Below are 27,733 nucleotides of genomic sequence, written 5' to 3' on the forward strand. Positions count from 1 at the left end.
GTTCTGGTGGCATTATGTGCACGTTGCAGGAGGAACGCGTGTGTGTGAATACAAAGCATATGCATATCTGCGAATGCTTAAATTCGCCGCATACATAAATAATGGGGGGGACCACTCGCATGTACACATTCACAGTTTTTATTAATTCCAAAAGAATAATTTGTCTCTTAAGCTTAGACACAAAGAATGAGCACTGCAGTTCCATATCCCTGCAGAGAAGCAAATAACAAGACAATGAACCATGCTAAAGCCAGTTAGTGCAATTTTATTTAATGGATATTTTCAATAAATTACCACAAAATGCTTGTTGGAAAAACACTGAATAAACTACATTGTCTTGTGCCTTGCTGACTACTGCCTTCATTATGTATTTTTCTCGTGTTTGAGCTGGGTTTTTTTTAAAGGGAAAATTACAGACTGGGCAGGCTTTTTTTTACACGTCTGAACATTTTGATAAAAGACCAAAATCTTCAGTGGGCCAATAACAAGCAGGCTTGAATCAAATCGGCGGAACGCAAGGTCAGGAACTCAAAAGGCTAATGTAATTTTTATTGGTCGTCTGTTCAGGTGTCACATTGCACATTTTATCTTTACATCGGAGCTTCCGCTTGGTGGATTTGCAATTCGTTTTGTCATCTCTCCAGGCTAAGAACCTCACAGCGACACTGATCGCTGGTCCGCCGTCCATGGGAAGCCTGGCCATCGGTCAACAACAACCAGCCATGCCGTCCACGCAGACCGCCGGCTACGGCAACCCTTCTGGTGGGGGCTTCACGGGAAGCTCGGGCGGGTTTCCCATTGCCGCGTCCACCTCCATGAGCAGCGGCGGCGGCGGCGGCGGCTTTGGCGTCGGCGCCACCATGGGCAACCCCGCGGGATTCAACGCCAGCGCATCTCCGAGCGCATTCGTCTCGTCGCCCATGAACAGCGGCGCCGCGTTCGCGGGCGGCGGCGGCGGCGCTACGTTCGGCCAGGGCGCGTTTGGCAACGGCGTCCCCAGGCTGCCGCAGTCCGGCAGCATTCCCAACTTTCCTGCTGCGCCTTTCGGCGGCGGCGGCGGGGGACTTCACCAGCAGTCGGGAGCTGGTGCCCAACAGAAGCCGGTGAACTTGGCATCTTTCGATGACCTCTTTGGTCCGCAGAAGCCCAAGGTCAGCCTCAATCAGATTAGACCGCCGATGCAGCAGCCCGCAGCACCGAGCCCGTGGCTCAACCAGTTTGCTTCTCAGCCTGGTGCGCAGGGGTTTGTGGGTGCCCCCCCCCGTGCGGGCGTTCCCATGATGGCCCCCCCCCAGAATGTTGGAGTCCCCATGTATCAGGGGAACCCGTTTATGTTGCCTCCCCCCCAGGGCTTTCAGCAAGGGGCCACCGTCAATCAAAGTAGTAACACCGGAGGAGACGCCCTGAAAGATCTGTTGGGCTGACGATGCATTTTTTGCCACCGTGGAAAAACGTTCTTTAACAACGGAATATTGAGGAGCACTATCTCTGTCGACCAATGTGAAACTACAACCGAGTCTCATTGTAGCTTCACGCGACAGATGGATGTACAAAACACATTTGTGTAGCAGACGATACAACTGTTATGTGAATGCGCTTCACCAAGGTCACTGTTTACATATTCCCTTCAAGCATATTTCAAATAGCAATTGAAAAAAAATGCAAATATCAACACACAAACATGTAAAGCAGGTTTATGTTTCATCATGACAGGAAATTAAATGGACAGCAGCAAATGCTACGTGAGGATGTTAACGTGACCGTAAGACAGTGTAAAGCATAGCGGATCCATTCACGGGGGTGGGGGCCTTATCTGATCTTGCCAAAATTGCTTTGAATTTCTGCACACCATTAATTAAACATCCCTATCACCTGATATAGCGGGTCCAGGCGTAGTTAATGATTTTTTTTACCCATTATATGTATGAGATATTATGCGAGATGCTCATCTTAACACAGTTTCTCATATATATAAATTCTATTTTTTTTCACCATATGTCAGGCACGTTGCTTCTATCTGGCATCGTTTGTTTTAGGTGCGTTTAATTTATGGCGTCACCGAGCACAAAATGCAATAGAAGCTGCGGTCAGATTAGAACAAAATTGAGGAGACAAGCTCCGTTTTGGGATGTTCTTGACAACCCAATGTAATTCCCAATACACAACACGGCTCTTTAAAATAGCCAAGTGCATCAGTTGCGATATATCCAGCATGTCAATGTGGGATGCACATCGATAGTTGTTATACAGCCAATGGTTTTCCCACACACCACGCATTGGTAACTGGGAATCTGTTGGCTTCATTCGGCATTTATATCTCTGGGGATCTTTTCAGGTTTAATTTTTGCATGCAAATGCTTCTGGGGAGATGGCGCAATGGAATCGGCTCGTATGCGAGTGTTCGGCGGATTATTACGTGGCAAGATCGTGAGAGATGGTGGTGGCTCGGAGTTGCCTTCGTGCAGCAGTGGATTTTCCAGGGCTGAAGATTATGATTGTTTCCAGAATTCTTATTTAAATTTTTGTATCCATAAGTGTTTGTGTAAACGTTGCTTTGGTATCTTGCACGTTCATTTTCGTCGACAAGGCTCCATTTTTGGCAGGTAGTTCTCAACCAGACTCGGGTTTACAGCAATGTCACGCATGTGTGGCTACACATGTTTGACTACACATGTGTGACTACAGCAGTGACGTGCGGTGAGGTTCTTGGCTGGGGAGGCACTGGCTTGTGTCAGAGCCAGATTCACACTCTGAGGGGGGTGTGGCCTCACTGAGGGGGCGTGTCTAGCACGCCCCCCTCAGTGTGGCAGATGTGATAGCTGCCTCCCCTGGTGCTTTTTCATTGCAGTTTCATGACGAGACCAGCGAGCCTAAATATCTTAATACACATACGTGAAATAAGTTAACCTGGAGTATGGAAGACGAGGACATGAAATGAAGGGGTCTACAAACATTACATTGGTGACGTACTGAGATAGTAACAGGCACGCACTTATTGCCCGCGCTCCATCCAGTTACTGAGGGGTTGCGTAATCAGAGGGGAGGCTGAGCTCGTCGCTGCCTCACCTCTCGTCTCTTCCTCTATTTGCAACGAAGCTCCACAAATTTGGTGATTTTTGACTATAAAAATGATTGGAATCGTACAGAAATGACATTTATAACACAGAGCAGTGGAAACATCTTCATGTTTATTTGATTTGATTAATATTTATTTTTACTTTACTTTTCATAACAGCTATTTTCATTGGAGTATGACAGGTGAGGCTCTGCCTCCCCTGCCTCCCCTGACCGCACGTCCCTGGACTACAGCTCTGTTCACTTTCAAGTTTATAACCTGTGCATGTTCACCCACACAAAAAAAATTAAGCACATCTTATATGTTAATTTAATTGTACACTGCATGATGTGTTAACATTTTCACATCCAGCACAAAATGCGTGTTTGTCAGACATGAGTAATTAAACTTTGGTGTGTTTGTCAGAGGCAAAGGTGTAGCCCCTGCAAGTGCTTGCTCACATTACTGCTGGTGGAAGGGCCTCCTCTACTCGTGAGTTTGTATGTACGGACATGTTCATTCTTTCTAACACGAAACACGTTGCAGTGGTGGTTTTGTTGTTGCTGCTGCTGGGGGGAATTTATCCACGACTGAAATTTCCCAGTAATTTCACCCCGAAACCGAAATGGAATTTATATAAGCGCTAAAACAACACGAGTGCCCCAGAGACACCCGATGTTTTAAAAAGTGCCACGTCTGGAGAAAAAATGATGCACAATAGCTGTGTTTAACTTGCCTGTCACTTAAGCCCGACTTCCACGGGTTTAAAAGCAAACAGTTACGATTTCACTTGATTGCAGTTAAATGTTTCAATATTTTTCCAGCATTGTCCTTTGTGTTTGTACAGTGCAAGCCCCAATATGCACGTGTAACTATAGCAGGGAAAGCTTTCCGTTCTGTTTAAAAACAAACGATTAATTCCATCGTAGCGTGCGCGTAAGTACGTTTGTGGGTGGCTGCGTTTTAAATGAGCATGTTATAATAAACGTGCATTCTGTGGAGTGGTTGCAAACCACACAAGGCTAAAATACAGCCTGTGGATTGGGGAGGCCTTTATCCAACAGTGGATTTGCCCGTGTGCACTGCAGAAATTTGCAAAACTCGTGCGTGAAGATATGAGACCGTGCAGTGTTGCGTACTACTCTACAGATTATTTTTTACAAACTATATTGAGGAATAATTGACCAAGTTTGTATAAAACTGTCAAGATCCCAGATGTAAAATGCATTGCCCAAAATAATACGGGCGTGGGTTTTTTGTGAGTACCGTCATACAATTGAGCCGTGAGGTTGTGGTAAATTCAACCTGAATGCGGGTTTTACTGTGATTTAAAAACATGTGTTTTAGTTAAATAAACATCTCGTGATAACCTCGAGCTTATGAGCTTGCAGTTAAAATAACCTTTTACGTGTAATCTTTACGTTCACCCCAGCCTTAATGTCCTTTTGTGTTGGCTTTGGATAATTATCTGCCCATGACGGTTCCACCCTCGCCCACAATGCCGTCTAAATGGCTGCAATGTGTTTAAACGATCCTGACATTTTACCGTATTCTCTCCAAGTTTGGGTATGCGAGGCAGGTGCCAGCTGAGTTTAACCGCGGTGGGTGCGAAACAAGTACAACTACTATGACACCGGTGGTGTAGAGAAGAGGAGATGTTTATATTGTTGAATGTGTGGACCCATAGAATTGTTTGACAGATCCTCAAGGACAGCTTTCAAGGACACTCGGGCCATCTTATTTCCCAACCTGCGCCTGTTTCAGACCTCAAAAAGGATGCTCGTTGGGCAGCATGGTTAAAATTGTGGCTTTCGGGATCCACACAACTTTTCACGAAGCCAAAAACAAATGGAGATAAATGTACGGCCACGCGTCCCGAGAGGATTATCCACCAACTAGGTGGAGTGATGAAATCGACTCGTTCGCAGGTGTGAGGTGTGCATTCCTACCTGGTGGGATCGCAGCAGCTGAGCAGAAGCCGCTTCATTCAGCAGTGAATTTACCATGGCTAGTGAATAAATGCATTTCCAAATTACAGGGTGGTAATGCTTTTGGAAAATACAGATTTTATGTTAGGAACCTGATAGTCCACAGGTGGGCCTAATTATGTACCCATTCAGGGAAAAAATTATTTACGTGTGAAAATGATTTAGAGCTGCACACACTGCCGTTTATTTATAAGCCAGACTTTTAATAATTGCCTTCAGTGCATTGTTTTGGAAGCTTCTACCAGATTGTGTGGGTAATCACAGGTTACGTAATTATGACTTTGCCATATTGTATGTTTTCACTTAAAAGGGCCCCAAACTGCACCTGTCATACTGGCACCCCTGCATGGAATATCGTTCGCATGTCTACAAAACAGTTACATGGAATGTTGGGTAATTTTCATCTGAATTGTGATTGGTAGACCTTGAAATGGGAATGTGTGTATCCCAAAAACTGGAAATATTAAACCGGGTGAATAATTTTCCATCCAAATTCGACCACAATATAAACATGTAAATCGGTAAACTTTTTATTTTATTTACCAAACCTGATGATGCATAAAATTTATAAAACCTCATCCTGTACGTGCGTGTTAAAATTCAAGACCCTGTTGACAGTCAATCAATGAGTTTCGTTTATATATGAGTGGCATTATGGCCAAATTTGCACTGGAACCACGAGCAGTTAAGTTTAGACCATTGTGCTGTGCAGGTGCATGATTGGCGTTACTGTTCCCACCACCACCCTCATCAGCTTTCCTCCTTGTGCTACCAATTCACCCAATTATACACACCTGCAGACCTCTATGAACAACTCCCAGAGTTCAAAATGCTGCCCCAGCAATCTCCGTGCACCCATGTGATCTCTGCAGTGACCCTGTCTCCCTTATGTTAAGACCGGTGAAGGAGAGCTTCTGTTCGGTCTAACACTACAAGTTTTAGAGGGTTTTTATGCTCTCCATCTACTTTAAATTCTAGAAACTCCATCATCTCTCGCCACTTTCATCAGGTGCGATGCGTACACACAAGCGTTGGAGAGGTGCGCACCGTGTTACAAGTAAGTAGTGAAGTCACGACGCAATAGTTTTTTTATCGTGTCCAATTGCAAAGGTTGTGTGTACAGTATACATGTTTTCGTTGGGTTGTAGCATTTTGCTCGTAGTAGATGTTAATATATTACTCTGCAAGATGTGGTTCGGGAAATCCGCTTGTAATTTGCCTCTTGAGCGATTAGGTTTTTGATGTTGATTACAAAAAAAACAATGCTTTTCTAACACAAAGCCTGTATTTTTGCCTAAACTCTTTCCAGAATGGAATTGTAGATATGTCCTGAAGCTCTTTGTCGTTGCACAACTTTGTGGATGAAACTTGAGCGGTAGCCGTGCTTCTTTAATTCCTCAGTGTCTCACTGGCACATATATTTTATTTCATGGAAGCCTAACTGGTATTAGGAGAGGGTACAATGTCTATCACGTAACATATCTCCATTTCAAGCCCCCCCCCCCCCCCCCCCACCAAACAAAAACCCCATCGGTTTTTTTTTCACGTTGCCGGGGGGGGGCGGTGTAGGGACCGTACCAAAAACGAAATGTAAAATATCACTGGTTTTACCTTTGTTTAGTAATGCGCCTGTGTGTGGCAAAACCAGTGATGGAAATTAAATGTAACATATGGTAGGTTACAGCATTGTGTACACCAGAATGCCATTACCCAGTGTAAATGTGTTCCTGTGATTTGTAGTTTTTACGGTGTATTACAAGGTGAAATTGTCTCCTAATAAAATGGCTGGTGCAATAAACAGAATACCATTTGTGGTGGAAACTTTTCTATACCTTCGAGGCATGTACATGTGAAAACTCTTACACTTGGTTGTAACAAAAAAGTGTTACCATTTGCCCCCCCCCCCCCCGTCCGTTACTTAACCATGCAGGTGAATTGGTGGCACAGTGGGTTGCCACGTTGTGCTGGTGATGACTTGATTCCTGGCTCGAGGCTAACATCAGTGGCACGTGACGTCTGAAATAGTCCTTCGTATCACTCCTTCACCAACCCGTGCTGTTGAACGTGAAGTATGGTCAAACGACCAGAGTAAATCTGGCTCTTGCAAATTAGCTGATCTCCATTGCTCCATCTCCACCGTGGTCAACCCTCTCAGCCATTCCGTTCATCGGCTGCAATTCGATCAGCAGTCTCACAGATCAGCTGCCGTTCCTTTTAGCGGTGTCCTACCGAAACTAACCTTTTTTTAAATTCAAAATACCTCTAATTTGTGTTGTACTTTGACCCATGGTCCCCTATCTCAGTGTGCATCTCTCCATGCATCTTTGCATACCTTTCATCCTTTGATGTATGTTTGTTTGTATACTGCTTTAAACAATCTTTTTTTTTACAAAAAGAGAATTCCACCCAGCTTCCATCTTTTTAAATCATGTTCATCATGGTCTGCCTTCAGTAATTGCTCCGTGTATCTATATATACTATGTTGAATAAGTGTCAATTACCCATTACAATGGTGGGAGTCGGTGTATGTTACGGGGAAAAATATTTTCTTTTGTTTAACGAAATGAAATAGATTCTGTAAATTACAAAAAAATCCCATCAGAACAGGAACAAGATGCACGTGATTTTAGTTTTGCTTATTAATCTTTTCTCTTTTACTCCACTTTGTAGCTTTCATTGTTGAGTTCTTCAATAATTTCTACGATGGTGAATTATTTCACCAGTTACCATTGACCACGAGCATACTATATACACAAACACATTTTTTAACCCATCGAATACCATTTTTCATCGCTTTAGTAGGTGCACAGAAATAAGTATACCTTCAATTTGGTCACGTCGAAAAAATATTCGTGGCAAATAAATTATCCTGTTTTGTGAGCTCTCTGTACTTGAAGTGTACAATGTGAATCGTTACATTTATTCTCTAAGGATGTGTGAAAGCTGTGTTGTGCGTATGGAACTGCACAATTACTCAAATTGCTTAACCCATTTAATACAATACAAAACTAACGTTGCCAAAAATTCTAAGTGATTTCTTGCTCAATCGAGCAATAAGACTTTTCATTTCATGTTCTGAGCCCTGAGCCAGTGGTGGAAATTCCACATTCCTATGGTGGGAGGGAGTCGGTCCATAGGACAACCGCTGGTGACAGTCACAAAGTGGTACTATTTTATCGACCCTGGAGGGATAATGGGCCGAGTAAACCCCCCGTCCCCCCAACCAGGATTTCAATTCACAACCTTCCAACTGAGCAACTCGCTCAACCGTTCAGCCAGCTGGTCAATTTAGAGCAATGTGCTGCATGAGTAAGACAGGATTAACACTTATCACGCTGCTGATAGAATAAACTTGCTTTATTGGTATTCATATGAAGATAAATAACAAAATGAAAAAAAATGAAATAAGTTAAAAAAATAACAACAAAGCAATTGGTTTGATTAAATTAGGACGTATTACAAGTGGCCTTACAAGCAACGTAGGTTTCATAAACAGGAACAGCGATCAATCGTTAAAAAAAATTACAAACAGCAGCCACACTGTCAAATGAATTCCAAATGCTTTTAAAAATTATTCTTTTAGTCATTAACCATGTTTAGGCAGTAGGGTATTGTAATTTTAAAATTGCTCCACCTTAAATTTTGCTGGCACTAAGTACAGTATTGCCAAACTTTAGCGCTGCATTCATACATAGGTAAAATGCTACAAAAATGCACAATATTTAATTGAAAACCAAATTTTATGTACATTATCTGCGATGCCACACGGTGTTTGAAACAAATGTATATATAGCGCGAGTATTACGACCTATAACTTGGTTGACATTGAATATTTTTTTTACGTAAATTACATCTGGTATAAGAGCAGATTGTTGCCATGAACAGTGCAAAACAAAATCTTTATAAAAATGTTTCACACTATGATTGTTTGCTCACAACTAAACCATACCTCAGACCTTTACAGTATATAAATAGTACAACTACCTTTCATTCGAAACGAGTCGGGGGGGGGGGTCACACACTGACGCTGTTTTAATGCAAAATTAAATTATAATAATTAATCTAATCAACCCTGTTTGGGATCTCCTAAATATTTTTTGTTACATGCGACGCACAACCAAACTGCACAGGGACGCCCACAATTAAATTATCGATACTCTGCCCGTATCGATTCCCCTGTACCGTAAAAATGTAATTGATTAATGTGACACATGACTCCCCCCCCCCAACCACAATCTAAATGCGATGCATACATTTAAATCTTTCAAAGCGTTCTCTGCTGCTCAGCGCTCCGACGCGTTTCCCCGGGGCGCGCCGCGCGATGTTCAATTTTATCGCTCCGACGTGCTGGGCAGCAGAGTTCGTCGGGAGGCACCCACCAGCACGTGGGGTGAAACGTCGGACATCGTGCCAAAGGGCGCACGGTATGACGTCAAGACGCGCGCCGGGAGGGCTATCGGCACGGCTGAGAGATCCCATGCAGCAGTTGTGCTGCTGAATTGAATTGCTACGGATGTTTCTTTTCAACCAGTGAGACCCCTGTTAAAAAAAAAATACCCCAGCGTGGATAAATCCAGAATACACATAATAACAATAATAGCACCAAGAGCACAGACGAGGGGGGGGGGTGAAGAAAAAAAACTGAGCAAAGTTCTATTGGCACTGGATCTCAACCGCTTAAATCCTTTCGGCGAAGCCTTGAACGTAAATATTCCCCCGGACAAAAATCTACGAGGTGAACTTGAATTAAAATCGCAAAGGTAAAATGTTGCCACAAACTTTCACAAAAAATAAATTTGGGCAGCTGCACTTAAAATTCCAAGGCCTCTATAACACTATCACGTTATCTAAAACAAGAAAAAAAAGCTATTTGCAAAATATGTATAATTAAAAATGTATTCGATGGGAGAGATTTGTCTTCGTCCACTGCTGACGCTTCGCTCCAATAAGTTCATCCACGTCAAATAGAAAATACAAAAACGGCAACCCTCATCTCTTGTCATCCCTAGCCACGCGCTCCCCCTTTTTTAATTCTAAAATATTTCTTTTTGACGACTTACGCACTGTACAATCACAAATTGTGCACGAATCCATTTACTCATATCACTATGCATATTAAAAAAAAAATGCGACTACAAAGCATTGAACTTTGCGGGGAGGGGGGGCACGGGAGAGAGAGAGAGACAGAGAAAAAAAAGTTCACAATAAAAAAAAGCTCTTGGTAATCGAGAAAACATTTCTGAACAGACCCGTCGCTTCGACAATAAACATCCCCTTTGCAGCAAGCGTTGGCAGGGACTTGGCATTGCCCTTCGGGGGGCAATGGTGGAAAAATTGAGGATCGAATGAACACGATGTCCTGCGCAACCCCATTCAGCTGTTTAATGTCCCAGGGCAGCAGCGGCAGGGGGGGGGCGCTACTAAGACCTGCTGGGGTTGGGCAGGTCTATGACGATCGGCGGATTTGTTGGCTGGAAGCTCACTGTACACAGCGATGCGTTCACGTATGTCGTACAACTGTCCGTCATGATGCCGTAACCTACGAGGGGTGGGGTGGGGGAAGAGGCAGAAAAGGGCTGTGCATTCTTATTTGTATTACCACTATTGTTATTGTTGTTGGGTGGTCAAGTGCGGTGGATGAGCAAGTGCACGCCCAATTTCAATTGGTGCTACAATAGAAATATCCAGTGACATGAGCAGTGTGGCATTGCGTGTGCGTCTGTGTATACAAGTGCCAGTGACAGACCTCCCACGAGAACCGTTCACGGACTGTTGCGGAAAGTCCTTTCAGTGAACACCTATTTAGGCCGACGAGGTACTTAAGGGAGGTGGGTGTAGCCAGCACCGCGCCCGGCCACATTTGTCTCCCCCAGTGCCAATGATTTACACGTGACATCAAGTACTAATTTCTGGCTCAGGTCACCCACAGGAGACCCAGGCCAGATGATTCAGAGCTGCACGGGTTTCTCATGGTGCTTCGTTTTGTGTGTGTCCTGGGGTTGCTGGGATCGCTCCACGGTTACCGTTAAGGCCCTGGACCAGTTCAGATAACCCTCGCCATGGATGCTAGCCGTGGTCGGAAATCGAACTGAGGTCGTTGGGTTGATGGTTCGTGCTTTGCGCTACACCCGGGATCTGTCTCGATGCTTTGTACATAAGAAGTGTGTGTCTTTGTGCATGCGTGTGGGCATTTGCGCGCGCCTAAGTGAATGTGTTAAGTGCGGGTGTGTCTGTCTAAGTGTAGGAAGCGGTGGTGTAGTGATTAGCGCGCTTCGCTATGAACCTGGCGACCCGGGTTCAATTCCCGCTCACGCCCAACACCAGTGACGATTATCTGTACCGGTCCCGAGCCTCCCCTAGGTCGACTCAGCCTCAAATGAGTACCTGGTGCGATGTGTAAACATCGCACCAGGTACTCAAAGGCGGCCGGGCGTGGTGTTGGCCACCCACCCCCTCGTGTGCAGTGCCGGCCTTTATAAGTGCTCGCTAACAGCACTTGCCCCTAGTCTGTTAAAGCTATACTGGGGGATCTTTTTGGTGCGCGTGCGTACATACGGATGGGCGTGCGTGCGCGAGTATAATTGTTTTGTATGCGCGCATGTGCATTAGTGCAACGCGTGGCACATTCGTGCGCGTGCACGCACGTGTGAGTGCACGTCCCGTGCATTTGGTGCGTGCGTATTAGTAAGCCACTGGAGCAGCGCACTTTTACATCTGGAATGAAAACTCATTCCGTTAGAACAGTTCTTTTTTTTTTTGGCGCGGTCAGTTTGTTGTCCTTCCCCCCGCAACTCCCGATTGGCACGGTTGGCTACGTACGGTGCAAAAGAAGTTCAACGTGCGTGCGTGCGTGTGTGCGTGCGTGCGACACCGACCCTCGTGTATGTGCCCGAAGACGTGCAGCTTGGGCTGCACGCGCTTCTGCACCGTGTTGAGCAGCTCCACGCAGCCCGCCCTCTGCAGCACCTTCGGGACCCAGTCCCGGAACCCTGCAACAGAGGCAGACGCAACACGATCCGGGCTATTACGCTAAACACTTGCAGCCTTTCTCCCGTCCTGCGAGAGGGCGCAAGGTTCGCGCTGGGTGGTCCCGCAGATTGAGCAGCTTCATACTGGGGGACTCTCCACATTGCCGGAGGAAGAGTTAGGGGGCTTGTGTGTATATATATATCCCTCCCTCTCCCTCTCTCTCTCTGCGCTTGAGTAATGATCAAGCATTTATTATTTAATACGATAACCGAGCACGCACCCACGCGGCACTCGCTAAAGCCGCGCGCACGTACAGGGACGGAGCGCGGGATTAGGTTAAAGCAGCTATCGAATTTAAATGCGAACTTAAACAAAAAGATCCGGTGGAAAAAAATGCCTTTATATATTTCACAAGAATATATATTAATTCCTTGAATGAACAAATAATGCAAACTACTGGAAAGAAAACTGCGCAAATGCACAGGAAAGGGGTTGCGATAGTGGCGTGCCGCTATGTTAATAATGCTCGCTTTTAATGAAATTCAACGCGGTAAAAAAAGCTCAAACTGACAGCTCCGGCATGGCAATTCACTGGATATTAATTTCAAGAAATTTGAGAAAAATTCACTCGCACGGGCTAGTGGGGAATGCTCTGGTAATGTGGTAACTGTTGCAGGCCACCGTTCTGATATTGACACTGCAAAAGCCACTCATCTTAGGCCGAGTCTACCTCGGGGAGAGTCCCCTGACGAGGTTAAAGTGCCGATAACCAATGATGTTCATTGTCGCCAAGAATCAAACCTGTTTATTCTTGGTTCTTTCGGTAAAGTCACGTAGAAGGGAAATAATAAAATAATAAAAAATAAAACAATTAAATTCTCACGACGTTTCGATTGCAACACAAGCAATCATCATCAGGTGTGAAAAGCACAGCAAGAAAATTTACCGCGTTTTCACATCTGATGATGATCGCTTGTGTTGCAATTGAAACGTGAGAATTTTATTGTTTTATTTTTATTTTATTATTTCCCTTCTACGTGACTTTACCGAAAGAACCAAGAATATGAATCCCTGCAGTCACGAAAGCTTTAAAACGAAATCAAACCTGTGTCGCTGGTGTAGTACTGTTGTGCAAACACTCATTCTACAGTATGTGGCATTACCTGACTTTTTACATGTCTGCCCTGGCCAATTAACTGCCAAACACCCAGGGCATTTTTGTATAGATGTTCACACAAATCCCATCTTTTCAAATCCAGTATACGAATGTTAATCTCCCATACATTCGCGCTCTACTAAAGCACAGGCGAGCAGTTGCTCATCTTCAAAGCAGTTTGCCCTTCATCTCGATACGGTAACACTAATAATTTTCCATAGCCGTTCACATACCTGACCTATTCACATATCCGCCTATGCCTCCAGTCCCCGGAGGCTCGGATACATGACATCGCACTGCATTTCAATTAATCAATAACCACCTTCGTGATGATTCCCCCTCTCCGTAAACACGGACGTACGTGCATCAACAAAGCGTCACCATTCTCCCAACAGTTTCCAGACCCAGCGGTCTGCTGAACGACGAGCGGTCGCTGCGAAAAACCGCTCAATATAATGAGCGCGCAAAGAAACAACAAAGACGCGAAACGAGTAGAATAATGCCGTGGTCAAGGAATCAGATGGGGGAGCAGGGATTGAAGGCAACAATTGCAAGAATGAATGAATGAAGGCACTGGGGGCGCCGGCCACCATTAAGGCCACAAAGTGGCATTGGTCGTTCTGCGTAGAGGAAGTGGCTAACAAAAGGGTGCGGAGGACCACAGAGTAGGGGCTATTTTTTTGTGTTGTTTTACAAGTCCTCAATGCAGCCAGCATGAAGCCAGGGGTAGTGGAAGCATTCATTCATTAGGGGTTGTTTTGTAGCTGCTGTATCCAGGCAGTGTGAGACGGAAAGCGGTGGAGCAGAGTGGGAGGAGGCAGTGGTGGTGAGTGGGTGATAGAGGCGGTGGTGGTGAGTGGGTGATGGAGGCGGTGGTGGTGAGTGGGTGATGGAAGTGGTGGTGGTGAGTGGGTGATGGAAGTGGTGGTGGTGAGTGGGTGATGGAGGCGGTGGTGGTGAGTGGGTGATGGAAGTGGTGGTGGTGAGTGGGTGATGGAAGTGGTGGTGGTGAGTGGGTGATGGAAGTGGTGGTGGTGAGTGGGTGATGGAGGCGGTGGTGGTGAGTGGGTGATGGAGGCGGTGGTGGTGAGTGGGTGATGGAAGCGGTGGTGGTGAGTGGGTGATGGAGGCGGTGGTGGTGAGTGGGTGATGGAGGCGGTGGTGGTGAGTGGGTGATGGAGGCGATGGTGGTGGTGGTGAGTGGGTGATGGAGGCGGTGGTGGTGAGTGGGTGATGGAGGCGGTGAGTGGGTGATGGAGGCGGTGGCGGTGAGTGGGTGATGGAGGCGGTGAGTGAGTGATGGAGGCGGTGATGGTGAGTGGGTGATGGAGGCGGTGGTGGTGAGTGGGTGATGGAGGCGGTGGTGGTGAGTGGGTGATGGAGGCGGTGATGGTGAGTGGGTGATGGAGGCGGTGATGGTGAGTGGGTGATGGAGGCGGTGGTGGTGAGTGGGTGATGGAGGCGGTGGTGGTGAGTGGGTGATGGAGGTGGTGGTTGTGAGTGGGTGATGGAGGCGGCGGTGGTGAGTGGGTGATGGAGGCGGTGATGGTGAGTGGGTGATGGAGGCGGTGGTGGTGAGTGGGTGATGGAGGCGGTGGTGGTGAGTGGGTGATGGAGACGGTGGTGGTGAGTGGGTGATGGTGGTGGTGAGTGGGTGATGGAGGTGGTGATGGTGAGTGGGTGATGGAGGCGGTGGTGGTGAGTGGGTGATGGAGGCGATGGTGGTGGTGGTGGTGAGTGGGTGATGGAGGCGGTGGTGGTGAGTGGGTGATGGAGGCGGTGGCGGTGAGTGGGTGATGGAGGCGGTGGTGGCGAGTGGGTGATGGAGGCGGTGGTGGTGAGTGGGTGATGGAGGCGGTGGTGGTGAGTGGGTGATGGAGGCGGTGGCGGTGAGTGGGTGATGGAGGCGGTGGTGGTGAGTGGGTGATGGAGGCGGTGGTGGTGAGTGGGTGATGGAGACGGTGATGGTGAGTGGGTGATGGAGGCGGTGATGGTGAGTGGGTGATGGAGGCGGTGATGGTGAGTGGGTGATGGAGGCGGTGGTGGTGAGTGGGTGATGGAGGCGGTGGTGATGAGCGGGTGATGGAGGCGGTGGTGGTGAGCGGGTGATGGAGGCGGTGGTGGTGAGTGGGTGATGGAGGCGGTGGTGGTGAGTGGGTGATGGAGGCGGTGGTGTTGAGTGGGTGATGGAGGTGGTGGTGGTGGTGAGTGGGTGATGGAGGCGGTGGTGGTGAGTGGGTGATGGAGGCGGTGGTGGTGGTGAGTGGGTGATGGAGGCGATGGTGGTGGCGGTGAGTGGGTGATGGAGGCGGTGGCGGTGAGTGGGTGATGGAGGCGGTGGCGGTGAGTGGGTGATGGAGGCGGTGGTGGTGAGTGGGTGATGGAGGCGGTGGTGGTGAGTGGGTGATGGAGGCGGTGATGGTGAGTGGGTGATGGAGGCGGTGGTGGTGAGTGGGTGATGGAAGCGGTGGTGGTGAGTGGGTGATTGAGGCGGTGGTGGTGAGTGGGTGATGGTGGTGGTGAGTGGGTGATGGAGGCGGTGATGGTGAGTGGGTGATGGAGGCGGTGGTGGTGAGTGGGTGATGGAGGCGATGGTGATGGTGGTGAGTGGGTGATGGAGGCGGTGGTGGTGAGTGGGTGATGGAAGCGGTGGTGGTGAGTGGGTGATGGAGGCGGTGATGGTGAGTGGGTGATGGAGGCGGTGGCGGTGAGTGGGTGATGGAGGCGGTGGCGGTGAGTGGGTGATGGAGGCGGTGGTGGTGAGTGGGTGATGGAGGCGGTGGTGGTGAGTGGGTGATGGAGGCGGTGATGGTGAGTGGGTGATGGAGGCGGTGGTGGTGAGTGGGTGATGGAAGCGGTGGTGGTGAGTGGGTGATGGAGGCGGTGGTGGTGAGTGGGTGATGGTGGTGGTGAGTGGGTGATGGAGGCGGTGATGGTGAGTGGGTGATGGAGGCGGTGGTGGTGAGTGGGTGATGGAGGCGGTGGCGGTGAGTGGGTGATGGAGGCGGTGGTGGTGAGTGGGTGATGGAGGCGGTGATGGTGAGTGGGTGATGGAGGCAGTGGTGGTGAGTGGGTGATGGAGGCGGTGGTGGTGAGTGGGTGATGGAGGCGGTGGTGGTGAGTGGGTGATGGAGGCGGTGGTGGTGAGTGGGTGATGGAGGCGGTGATGGTGAGTGGGTGATGGAGGCGGTGGTGGTGAGTGGGTGATGGAAGCGGTGGTGGTGAGTGGGTGATGGAGGCGGTGGTGGTGAGTGGGTGATGGTGGTGGTGAGTGGGTGATGGAGGCGGTGATGGTGAGTGGGTGATGGAGGCGGTGGTGGTGAGTGGGTGATGGAGGCGATGGTGATGGTGGTGAGTGGGTGATGGAGGCGGTGGTGGTGAGTGGGTGATGGAAGCGGTGGCGGTGAGTGGGTGATGGAGGCGGTGGCGGTGAGCGGGTGATGGAGGTGGTGGCGGTGAGTGGGTGATGGAGGCGGTGGTGGTGAGTGGGTGATGGAGGCGGTGGTGGTGAGTGGGTGATGGAGGCGGTGATGGTGAGTGGGTGATGGAGGCGGTGATGGTGAGTGGGTGATGGAGGCGGTGGTGGTGAGTGGGTGATGGAGGCGGTGGTGGTCAGTGGGTGATGGAGGCGGTGGTGAGTGGGTGATGGAGGCGGTGGTGGTGAGTGGGTGATGGAAGTGGTGGTGGTGAGTGGGTGATGGATGCGGTGGTGGTGAGTGGGTGATGGAGGTGGTGGTGGTGAATGGGTGATGGAGGCGGTGGTGGTGAGTGGGTGATGGAGGCGGTGGTGAGTGGGTGATGGAGGTGGTGGTGGTGGCCATGTGCGATGGGTGGTGGTAGCGGCGGTAGAGAGGAGGTGACGGTTGTGGTGGTGGGATAATGGGGGTAGTGGTGGTTATGGTGGCAAGAGTGGGGGGGGGGGGGGGTAAATTAAACTGTAAATTAAACTTTTTTTTATTTTACCATTTAAGGCGCACGGAACTATTTAGCTATTTTTCATCAGCGACCTGGCCGCAAATGATAGCTCATTGAAGTGGCTCATCATGTGGAAATTTTTAGCCATCAAATACTCTTTGCGCATGTTTTCTAAATGTGGAGGGAAAAACCGGAAGACCCGGAGAATAATGCACGCGACCACGTGGAGAGAGACGCAAACTCCAAATATACAGCAGGCATCAGGGTCGGGATCAAACCTACAAACTCCTGTATACCAGGCGAGGTAGTTAACATCTCGCCACCAGAGCACCCTGTCGTTCTGGAAGGTGGTGATAGTGCTGGAAGGTGGTGGTGGAGAGTGGGTGGTGGTAGTGCTGGAAGGTGGTGGTGGTGGTTCTGGGGGGTCGAGGTGGTGGCGGTGGTGGTGGTGTTGGCGCCGGAGGTGAGGAGTGCAGTATTCTCCGTACCCAGCGGAGGGCCGTGCGTCATGAGCACATCGATTCCCTCGGGGATCAGGTTCCACTTGTCGAGTAGTGGCTGTCCCCGCTGCAGGTTAAAGCCCCAGCCATAATACCACGGGGTCCTGGGTGGGGACCATCACAAACAACACCACTGTCATCATCAATCATCATCAATCATCAATCATCATCATCAATCATCATCATCATCATCAATCATCATCATCATCAATCATCATCATCAATCATCATCATCAATCATCATCAATCATCATCATCATCATCAATTATTACCATTAGTATCATCATTATCACCATCGTCAAGTTCATTATCTGCAGGCTGCAAGTATCCGCAGTAATTTGCCTGTGCAAGCCATTTGTCCATCCAACACTAGGGAATTATTTGACTGTACTTCACCACGCTGATCAGTGCGGGTTGGTGAATGCAGGAAGCATAGAAGTGCAGTGGAACAATGGATCGTGTTGCACCGCCCTATGCTGCCCACAAAATAGCAGCCTTGCCACAGCCGATAAACTGCTCAGCACGGTGGTCAACCATTTAAAGCACGGCCCAGGCTCAAAGCCTACTTTGCTTCAGACAGCAAAGCAAATTGAGCAGAACCTTTAGTGATTTGGTCATAGGAATGCAGTATATATATTTTTGTATTTTAATACGTTTAGATCTAACTTTGTCCTCAGGGTCAGGGTAGAGCCAGCAAATGCTGAGATGCCGAGTACGAATCCAGCTTTCAGCTTGCCACGTTTAAGCCGGGCCTGTCAAACGTAGCAGAGTTGATGGTCTCAGCTCGGTTACCACACACACACACAAAAAATTACGATATTGAATTTCGGTTGAGAATTAAAAGAAAAAAAATATCGGTTTCCCTTGCCATGCACGGAACGTTTGTACGTTTGCTGGGTGTGTGATACAGAGCAGTGCCCCCCCCCAAGTTTGGCTTATGGAGGTCACTTGGAGGGGTCTCAGATGTAGTTTTGCGATATCACCTTCCGCAGGGCATTCTCTAACAGGGGATTGACGCATTACTCTGCCAGAGCTCCCGATGGATATTTTGTCCCATGACAGGTTGTCAATAGTAGGATTCGAATAAAATTGAGAAAAAATATTAAAAATGCGACTTAAATACAATGGCATTACTGCAAGATACTGAACACACACATTTCATTTATTTTTTTAAGCTCATCAATGTCAACATGCGTAGTATTGCCCTGCAGCAGTTTAGCCCAGGAGGGTCTCATTCACCATCTCCTATCTCCTACAGCTCAATCCCGTTCCCAGGGGTGTTGTTTACCCATCACGCATTCAGAATTATGCAGCTTGCTTTTCTTTTGCAAATTACATTCTATTAGTCAAATCGGCATCACGGTGCACGGGGAATTTATTTCCATTAAGAACTCCAGAGGACCACGTTGATTATCTCCCAGAGAGCGGACTTGCGAAGATGAGGTCACAGAAGTACCCTTCAACAGGCCTCTTTAACCACACCTAAGGAGACTCCTCACATGTGACCAGCAAAGTGTCTTAAGCGCATGTCAATCAAGCCAAAGTTATTAAAGTTATCAAAGCTGAGATTTGACAAACAACGTTTCAGAAAATGGAGGGGGTGGGGGGGCGTTCCGTGTAATTATTGACAACCCGGGCTTAGCCAATCGACTCGCCACGCTCAACAATCCGGTTGAAAATCACTCCCGTCAGAAACCCAGATTCACACCCAGGATCTCGGCCGGTGTCGGCTCTGTGCTAACGCGGCATTGCTCCACTTGCCGTGCTTTTTATTTGTTGAGGGGCCTCGCGGAGAGCCCGTTGAGATTCAATGCCCGCTTATTGCATGGGAGGACCTGTGACCCGTGGAACTGAAGAACGATGTTTTGTAAAAAAAAAAAAACCTACATTAATTTCAGTAATTATCACGTTTAACACTTGAACTGCGACTCTGGAAGAGCAATGGGCCTGCTCTGAAAAAAAAAATCTATTCTTCCAATTATTTCGTTTAAGCCCATGGGGAAATATGTTGGATTTTTTTTTTCACCAGCCAGCAAAAAATATTGGTTCTTATATTTTATTTACTAAATGTATTTTCCCTCTGTATAGTCGCTGAAACAGCAAACGTACGTATACTGTAGAGTACAGCGCATTTTAATAATAAATCAAGGCATTACATTTATGACTCGCTGGGTTCTCTGTGGAGAGACAGCTCAGGATATTAACACAGCACCGGTGCCAGAATGGCTCAACATATCCCATCTCTTCCGTGGCAGCAACAACTCCTAATCCGGGTCAGGTTCGTAAATGTACTTTTATTAATGACGTAAAGAAAAAAAAAACATTCGGTAAAATCAAGTGTCTCCTTTTAACAATGCGATGCGATCGTGGGGAGAAATTGTGCCGTCTGTCTCTCTACGCTCTACAAACCCCCACCCCCAGGCTCTCCGTGAATCTGGTCTCTGCTCAAAGCACAGTGACCGGTGTGGCTCGTGGCACTGCAAACGTGTTGTGTGCATGCACACGCCGAGATAAAGATGCCCCATCCAGCCTTTGAACTGTGCTGTGAGTGAGCACTTCAAGGCCGGCACGGTACACGACGGGGTGGGTGGCCAATGCCACGCCCGCCCGCCTTTGTCTCCCCAATGCTGCTGTTTACCCACCGAATCAGGCAGAGTCGACCTCGGGGAGGCTCAGAACCGGTTCAGACCTTCAGCACTTATTTTTTACCGCGAGAGGGATTTGAACATGGGTCGCCGGATTCGTAGAGTAGTGCACTAGCCACGACGACACGACCGCTCCCCACACACACGGACACACGGACGCAGGAACCTGACCCTTTTTATATGTACTTTATAAACCTCAAAGTAAATGGATATAGCACGATACTGCTCACATGGGCATACTCTTCCGGGAAATCACCACAAGGGCAACCCTGTAATAACACAGGTCACACCGCCGTTCATAAGTCATATATATATACGGCCAGGTTGGAATGTGATGTTTTTGCAAGGAGGAAAAAAAAAATTCAATAAGGCCCTTACACCACAATTTCCTTATTTATGCTGCAACGGAGAAACGCGGCGGGCCAGCGCACCCACACACGCGCGTGCCAGGCAACTTAAAATGCTTGAGAGCAAAAAAAAATAAAAAATAAGGTGGCAACTGAGCAATATGGATTACGGTCTCGTTTCTCTCAAGTACAGTTACATTTTGGCATTGGAACCTGCCCAGGCCCTCTCTCTCCTCTCTCTCTCTCTTGCCATGTAACTTGGACAGCCACTAAACGGAGGACTCAGACCAACACACGACGAGCTCACACGGCCGCGTCTCCTTCTGCGGCGCTGCGGAGGCAAGACATGCCGGCCTCGTAATTTTCTCATCCAAAGCAGTTTTGGCTAGAAGGCTGCAACACCTTTCGCTACCTTCCTCAAGGTGGGGGGGGGGAGGGGGTGGAGTTTGAAGCAAAGGCTCCTCTCTCCTCTGAACCAGCAGATCCGTTCACAGGCAGCTGCTTTCCTGCGCTGTCTTGCCTCGAGATTGAAGGCGTTGTAAATGAGATAACAACGAACAATCAAGTCAAGTCACAGTTAATCGCATCGGCGAGAAGACACCAGTGGAATCGCTGCGATAAGATCGTAGCGTCTTCCCCCGTTAAGGTTCAATCACATTACCTGGCCGATGTCACCGGAGTGCTAGCATGGAATGCCTCATTGTGATATTCAAGTTTTTATTTATTTGAATTTAACTTGTGTCGGATCGACTTGGGGTGGGGCGGCGGGGGGGGGGGGGGTGGGAACCATACGTATCTGCAAGATAAGCATATCTGCCCTGAGTAAAAAAATATAACCTTCACAAATAATACATATGTCGGGTGTGAGGTGATTGTTACGCAATGCTTGATATTTTATGGAGCGCGAGCAGCTTTGGCAGTGTCTCACTGCGACAGGCCACGTGCTCAGGAAGGCTGTTGTGTATTTTTTTGTTGCTCTCGAGTTTAAAAGCAGAATGACAGATGGACAAACAAAATTTTTTTTTCTCAACGCACGGACGGCGGTACCGTTCAATAAATAAAGCAGTGCAATGATGAGTTAAAAAATCCTGTAATTTAGCCGTCCATCAATAGGAGTCTCCAGCGAGCAATCGCAAACAACCAATCACTCCAATGTTTGTTGCTCCGCTGTCCGGGTCAGGTTATGCCGTCTCAAAAAAACAAACAAACTTTCGTTTTGAAAAGGGAAATATTTGCTGACGTGTGGCATATTACTCATCCTCGTTCCAGTTTTTGGTTTCCCAGTTATAAGCGCCATGACAAACATCTTTCAAGAAATCAATATCTATGTTGAACTTCTTCCGCGCCGTACGTAGCCATCCGTGCGAATCGGAGGTTAAGGGGGGGAAGAAGGACAACAAACTAAGCACAAAAAGCAGTCCCGCAAGAAGTTAATTTTAAATCTAGAGTTAAAAATGCATAGCTCCAGTAGCTTCCCAATATCGGAAGACAGTTTCCCGAGCCACCGGATGACCGCCGGAGTTCGCGCGATGGCTTATGCTCCTTGACGAGATCAGCAGGGCATTGCGGCTCATTTGTGGCAAGCACGTTACGTGCAAAATACGATAAGCACCTCTTGATTTGACAGCCATACTTGTGAACTAACGTTTCCCGCTAGTTGCTAAACTGGAGTAACACAAAGACGAAGCTGATCTCAATGCCACACGGAATAAGAGTTTCACCACATCCCGGCAGTGGCAGTAGCAAACCAATTGTCTCCCAGGATGCAGACTCATTTCCATATTTTTTGTTTCACCCCTAAACGTGTATTATTTGCAGCGTCGACAAAGCGCCCCTGAAAAATGTATTCGCAGAAATTTGAAAGCGCCTGACCGCATCTGCCAAATTACAAATCTGAGGTCGCCAATCCCCCTTTCAGGTTTCGTTGCAGCAAGAATTATAGACTCATGTGTCACGTGACCGAGTGAATAATGGGAAAGTATTTTTTTTTGCTACGCGCAGAGAACTTTTTATTTTATGGGTTAATAAATGTTACGTTGGGGTTTTTTTAAATACAGATACAGTCATTGGTTACACGAAACCGGGCGTTAAGTGATTTGGTCATTCTGCGAGCATAGGACATACACGTTAAAGGCTTAATTCGTTCTGATCACATCCAAAAAAACGTACTTTATCATCCAAAAAACGTACTTTATAATATTTAAACAATGGATATTAACACATAAAGAAACTAACAACATAAAACATAATATTAAAAGAAACATGGTTATGCAATGCATTGTTTAATATTTACTGTACCTACAACAGCCCGTCGTTAACAGGGGAATGGTCAGTAAGCGAACACATTGGGCTCTATGCAGACACCACACTACTATACACTACACTACTATACACTACACTACTATACACTACACTACTATAGACTACACTACTATACACTACACTACTATACACTACACTACTATATACTACACTATACACTACACTATACACTACACATTGGGCTATATGGAGGCACTACACTACTATACACTACTATACACTACACTACTATAGACTACACTACTATACACTACACTATACACTACACTACTATACACTACACTACTATACACTACACTATACACTACACTACTATAGACTACACTACTACAAACTACACTATACACTACACTACTATAGACTACACTATACACTACACTATGCACTACACTACTATAGACTACACTATACACTACTATAGACTACACTATACACTACTATAGACTACACTATACACTACACTATACACTACTATACACTACACTACTATAGACTACACTATACACTACACTACTATAGACTACACTATACACTACTATACACTACACTACTATACACTACACTACTATAGACTACACTTCTATACACTACACTACTATACACTACACCACTATACACTACACTATACACTACTATACACTACACATTGGGCTTCATGGAGGCACTCCACTACTATACACTCCACTACTATACACTACACTACTATACACTACACTACTATAGACTACACTATACACTACACTACTATAGACTACACTATACACTACACTACTATACACTACACTACTATACACTACACTACTATACACTACACTACTATAGACTACACTATACACTACACTACTATACACTACACTATACACTACACTACTATACACTACTACACACTACATTACTATACACTACATTAATATACACTACACTACTATACACTACTATACACTACACTACTATACACTACACATTGGGCTCTATGGGTGCACTACACTACTGTACATTACACTACCATACACTACACTACTATACACTACACACTGGGGTCTATGGAGACACTACACTACTGTACACTACACTATACACTACACTACTATACACGACACATTGGGCTTGATGGAGGCCCGTCGTTAAGCGATTCGTCGTTAAGAGTTCTACTATCATTATATTACTCACTCCAGTCACTCGGTCACTGGCGGTCAGTCGCCTACTCATCACTCTTCTATCGCTACTATCATGGTCACTGTTTCGGTTGACTTTCATTAATTTTTTTCCCCACCTATGTTGAGGACTTGGTCTACCAGACTCATTGTTTCGTCTCATTCCAACTGTGTTCAACCACCACCTGACTCCAAGGCACTATTTTGTGTTCAACCACCACAATGCAGGTCGCAGCACTTCTCTTTCTGCATCTTTCATCACACCGCTCAACTTTGGAACTCTCTCCCATCGCCTCCCCCCACCCCCAAGCTGTTATTATCAGGCTCAATGCAAGAAATGCGTTAACTGATGGCGCTGTTTGTTGCTGGCCACTTGACAATTTATTGTTGTTGCCTGTGCTCAGCAACGGATGTTTAAAACTATACATATACAGGGTGTTTCAAATGGATGGACACGATTCTAAATCGCTATATCTCTGCAACCACGAACCGCCCATGAGTGAAACTCTTGCCACTTGAAAGGGCGGGGCATAGAGAGGGCGGGGCATGTAGAGAGGGCGGGGCATAGAGTTTCAAATGATTACTGCTAGATGCCTCTCCTAGCGCACAAACAGCCCCTAGCCTCAGTCATTTGTAAAACACACTGCCTCAATGTTGAATACAGTGAGGGAAAAAAGTATTTGATCCCCTGCTGATTTTGTACGTTTGCCCACTGACAAAGAAATGATCAGTCTATAATTTTAATGGTAGGTTTATTTGAACAGTGAGAGACAGAATAACAACAACAAAAATCCAGAAAAACGCATGTGAAAAATGTTATAAATTGATTTGCATTTTAATGAGGGAAATAAGTATTTGACCCCCTCTCAATCAGAAAGATTTCGGGCTCCCAGGTGTCTTTTATACAGGTAATGAGCTGAGATTAGGAGCACACTCTTAAAGGGAGTGCTCCTAATCTCAGCTTGTTACCTGTATAAAAGACACCTGTCCACAGAAGCAATCAATCAATCAGATTACAAACTCTCCACCATGGCCAAGACCAAAGAGCTCTCCAAGGATATCAGGGACAAGATTGTAGACCTACACAAGGCTGGAATGGGCTACAAGACCATTGCCAAGCAGCTTGGTGAGAAGGTGACAACAGTTGGTGCGATTATTCGCAAATGGAAGAAACATAAAATAACTGTAAATCTCCCTCGGCCTGGGGCTCCATGCAAGATCTCACCTCGTGGAGTTGCAATGCTCATGAGAACGGTGAGGAATCAGCCCAGAACTACACGGGAGGATCTTGTCAATGATCTCAAGGCAGCTGGGACCATAGTCACCAAGAAAACAATTGGTAACACACTACGCCGTGAAGGACTGAAATCCTGCAGCGCCCGCAAGGTCCCCCTGCTCAAGAAAGCACATATACATGCCCGTCTGAAGTTTGCCAATGAACATCTGCATGATTCAGAGGACAACTGGGTGAAAGTGTTGTGGTCAGATGAGACCAAAATGGAGCTCTTTGGCATCAACTCAACTCGCCGTATTTGGAGGAGGAGGAATGCTGCCTATGACCCCAAGAACACCATCCCCACCGTCAAACATGGAGGTGGAAACATTATGCTTTGGGGGTGTTTTTCTGCTAAGGGGACAGGACAAATTCACCGCATCAAAGGGACGATGGACGGGGCCATGTACCGTCAAATATTGGGTGAGAACCTCCTTCCCTCAGCCAGGGCATTGAAAATGGGTCGTGGATGGGTATTCCAGCATGACAATGACCCAAAACACACGGCCAAGGCAACAAAGGAGTGGCTCAAGAAGAAGCACATTAAGGTCCTGGAGTGGCCTAGCCAGTCTCCAGACCTTAATCCCATAGAAAATCTGTGGAGGGAGCTGAAGGTTCGAGTTGCCAAACGTTAGCCTCGAAACCTTAATGACTTGGAGAAGATCTGCACAGAGGAGTGGGACAAAATCCCTCCTGAGATGCGTGCAAACCTGGTGGCCAACTACAAGAAACGTCTGACCTTTGTGATTGCCAACAAGGGTTTTGCCACCAAATACTAAGTCATGTTTTGCAGAGGGGTCAAATACTTATTTCCCTCATTAAAATGCAAATCAATTTATAACATTTTTGACATGCGTTTTTCTGGATTTTTTTGTTGTTATTCTGTCTCTCACTGTTCAAATAAACCTACCATTAAAATTATAGACTGATCATTTCTTTGTCAGTGGGCAAACGTACAAAATCAGCAGGGGATCAAATACTTTTTTCCCTCACTGTAGGTCGCACAGGACCCCAAGACCTGGCGCTACACTCTCGGCCCCCAAGATCCCCAGACATCATCACACCCTGCGGCTTTTTCTTGTGGGGACACGTCAAAGCCCATGCTTTTGTGCCACCATTAGCGACTAATTTGGATGACCTCAAAAACAGAATCACGGCACGGTGACTTCAGTGGAAGAAGACACTTTGAGAGGTGTTTGGGACGAATTCAACTATCGTCTCGATGTTGCCCGTACAGCAGGTGGAGGGGACGTGGAGCATTTATAAAATGGTTAGTAAAACTTGATAACTCATTAAACCGTTTGTAACTTTTTGTGTAATTGTAACATGTTGCCATCGTGAAATATACTGCTTTGAAATTGGGTCCATCTTATTCAAACACCCTGTATATATATACACACACACATTTAAAATATAGCCAGATTTTAAATTACCGAGTCATATTCTATGTATTCCTCAAGGAGACGCAAGCGAAAACATACCAGTGCCATTGTGCCCACAAAAGTGCCCACGTTCGCAGAGAGAACAGAGCGGTGTGACTGTGTAAGAGGACAACGCCACTTCGTCACCTTGGAGAAGAAAAAAAAAGACAATGACGATTTCCAAATCAATCCACTACGAGCCGCCCCGCAAGGACACTCAATGCGGGCGCTTGAATTTTTCCGCAATACTTCTTAACGACCCCGCCGGCGCGCCGCGTTGGAGGAAGGCGGCTGTCGTGCGGACGGGGTTTTCGTGCCGCACCAGTGTCAGGCCCGCACCGGGATCGAGGCCGCACCACGCCACGCCGCCCGGCGGAGCTTGTATATTTTTGGCCCGACAGAAACCGAGCACGGCGTTCGGCACGGCACGGCACAACAGCCTCAACCGCCCCCCCCCCCCCCCCGCTCGACAAGGACAAATGCAGCCCATTAAAGCAGGCTGTTTCGCTGCCGCCACACCGCCTCTGGGCAGCGGTATTCCAAGGCAAATTAATACTCTCTACTGGGATTTGAGACCTCGCGTGACATCTGGCGGTGGGGGCTGACACTTCCCGTGAGGGTTTTTTTTTTGGGGGGGGGGGGGGGGGGGCAAGGCCCTGGTAATTAACCCGGATTAAATCTCCCACCGCCAGCAGCCCACCCGTCCTACCCCCAGCTCTAACCCCTTCACTATTTAGTCTTCTCCCAACTGGCATGTTCAAGGCTAAGAGCCGTGACCCCCCCCAACCCCAAACATTACTAGGTTAAGCACGTTGAATAATAACACGCTTGCATTTTTTTTCCCTCTCTCTCTTCCCTCTCTTTCTTTGGTGCCCGTACTGAGCCGTTCATTTACATACATTTGAGCATGCTGCAGCCATTCTATAATAATGTGCATTAAAATTCACAGTTCGGTAGCATTGTGGATATAACACGTTGCTTGCATAT

General features: G+C 47.2%; 2 protein-coding genes across 2 annotated transcripts in view; one reads left to right on the plus strand and one right to left on the minus strand.

The window, feature by feature from the left end:
• Positions 1-6,846, plus strand: part of SCYL2 (SCY1 like pseudokinase 2) — a 35,215-nt gene extending 28,369 nt beyond the window's left edge. The window contains exon 18 of the mRNA XM_032959993.2: positions 645-6,846. Within this exon, the coding sequence (XP_032815884.2) occupies positions 645-1,424 (780 nt within the window). The 3' untranslated portion in view covers positions 1,425-6,846. The remainder of the gene's footprint in view (positions 1-644) is intronic.
• Positions 6,847-8,385: 1,539 nt separating this feature from the next.
• Positions 8,386-27,733, minus strand: part of LOC116945571 (metallophosphoesterase MPPED2-like) — a 57,576-nt gene continuing 38,228 nt past the window's right edge. The window contains exons 4-6 of the mRNA XM_032959995.2: positions 17,572-17,687; positions 11,919-12,032; positions 8,386-10,582 (exon numbers count right to left, since the gene is read on the minus strand). Coding sequence (XP_032815886.1) covers positions 10,464-10,582; positions 11,919-12,032; positions 17,572-17,687 — 349 coding nt within the window. The 3' untranslated portion in view covers positions 8,386-10,463. The remainder of the gene's footprint in view (positions 10,583-11,918; positions 12,033-17,571; positions 17,688-27,733) is intronic.

Source organism: Petromyzon marinus, chromosome 24 (genome assembly GCF_048934315.1).
Source record: "Petromyzon marinus isolate PM22_M1 ecotype Great Lakes invasive population chromosome 24, UKy_Petmar_22M1.pri1.0, whole genome shotgun sequence".
NCBI lineage: Eukaryota > Metazoa > Chordata > Hyperoartia > Petromyzontiformes > Petromyzontidae > Petromyzon > Petromyzon marinus.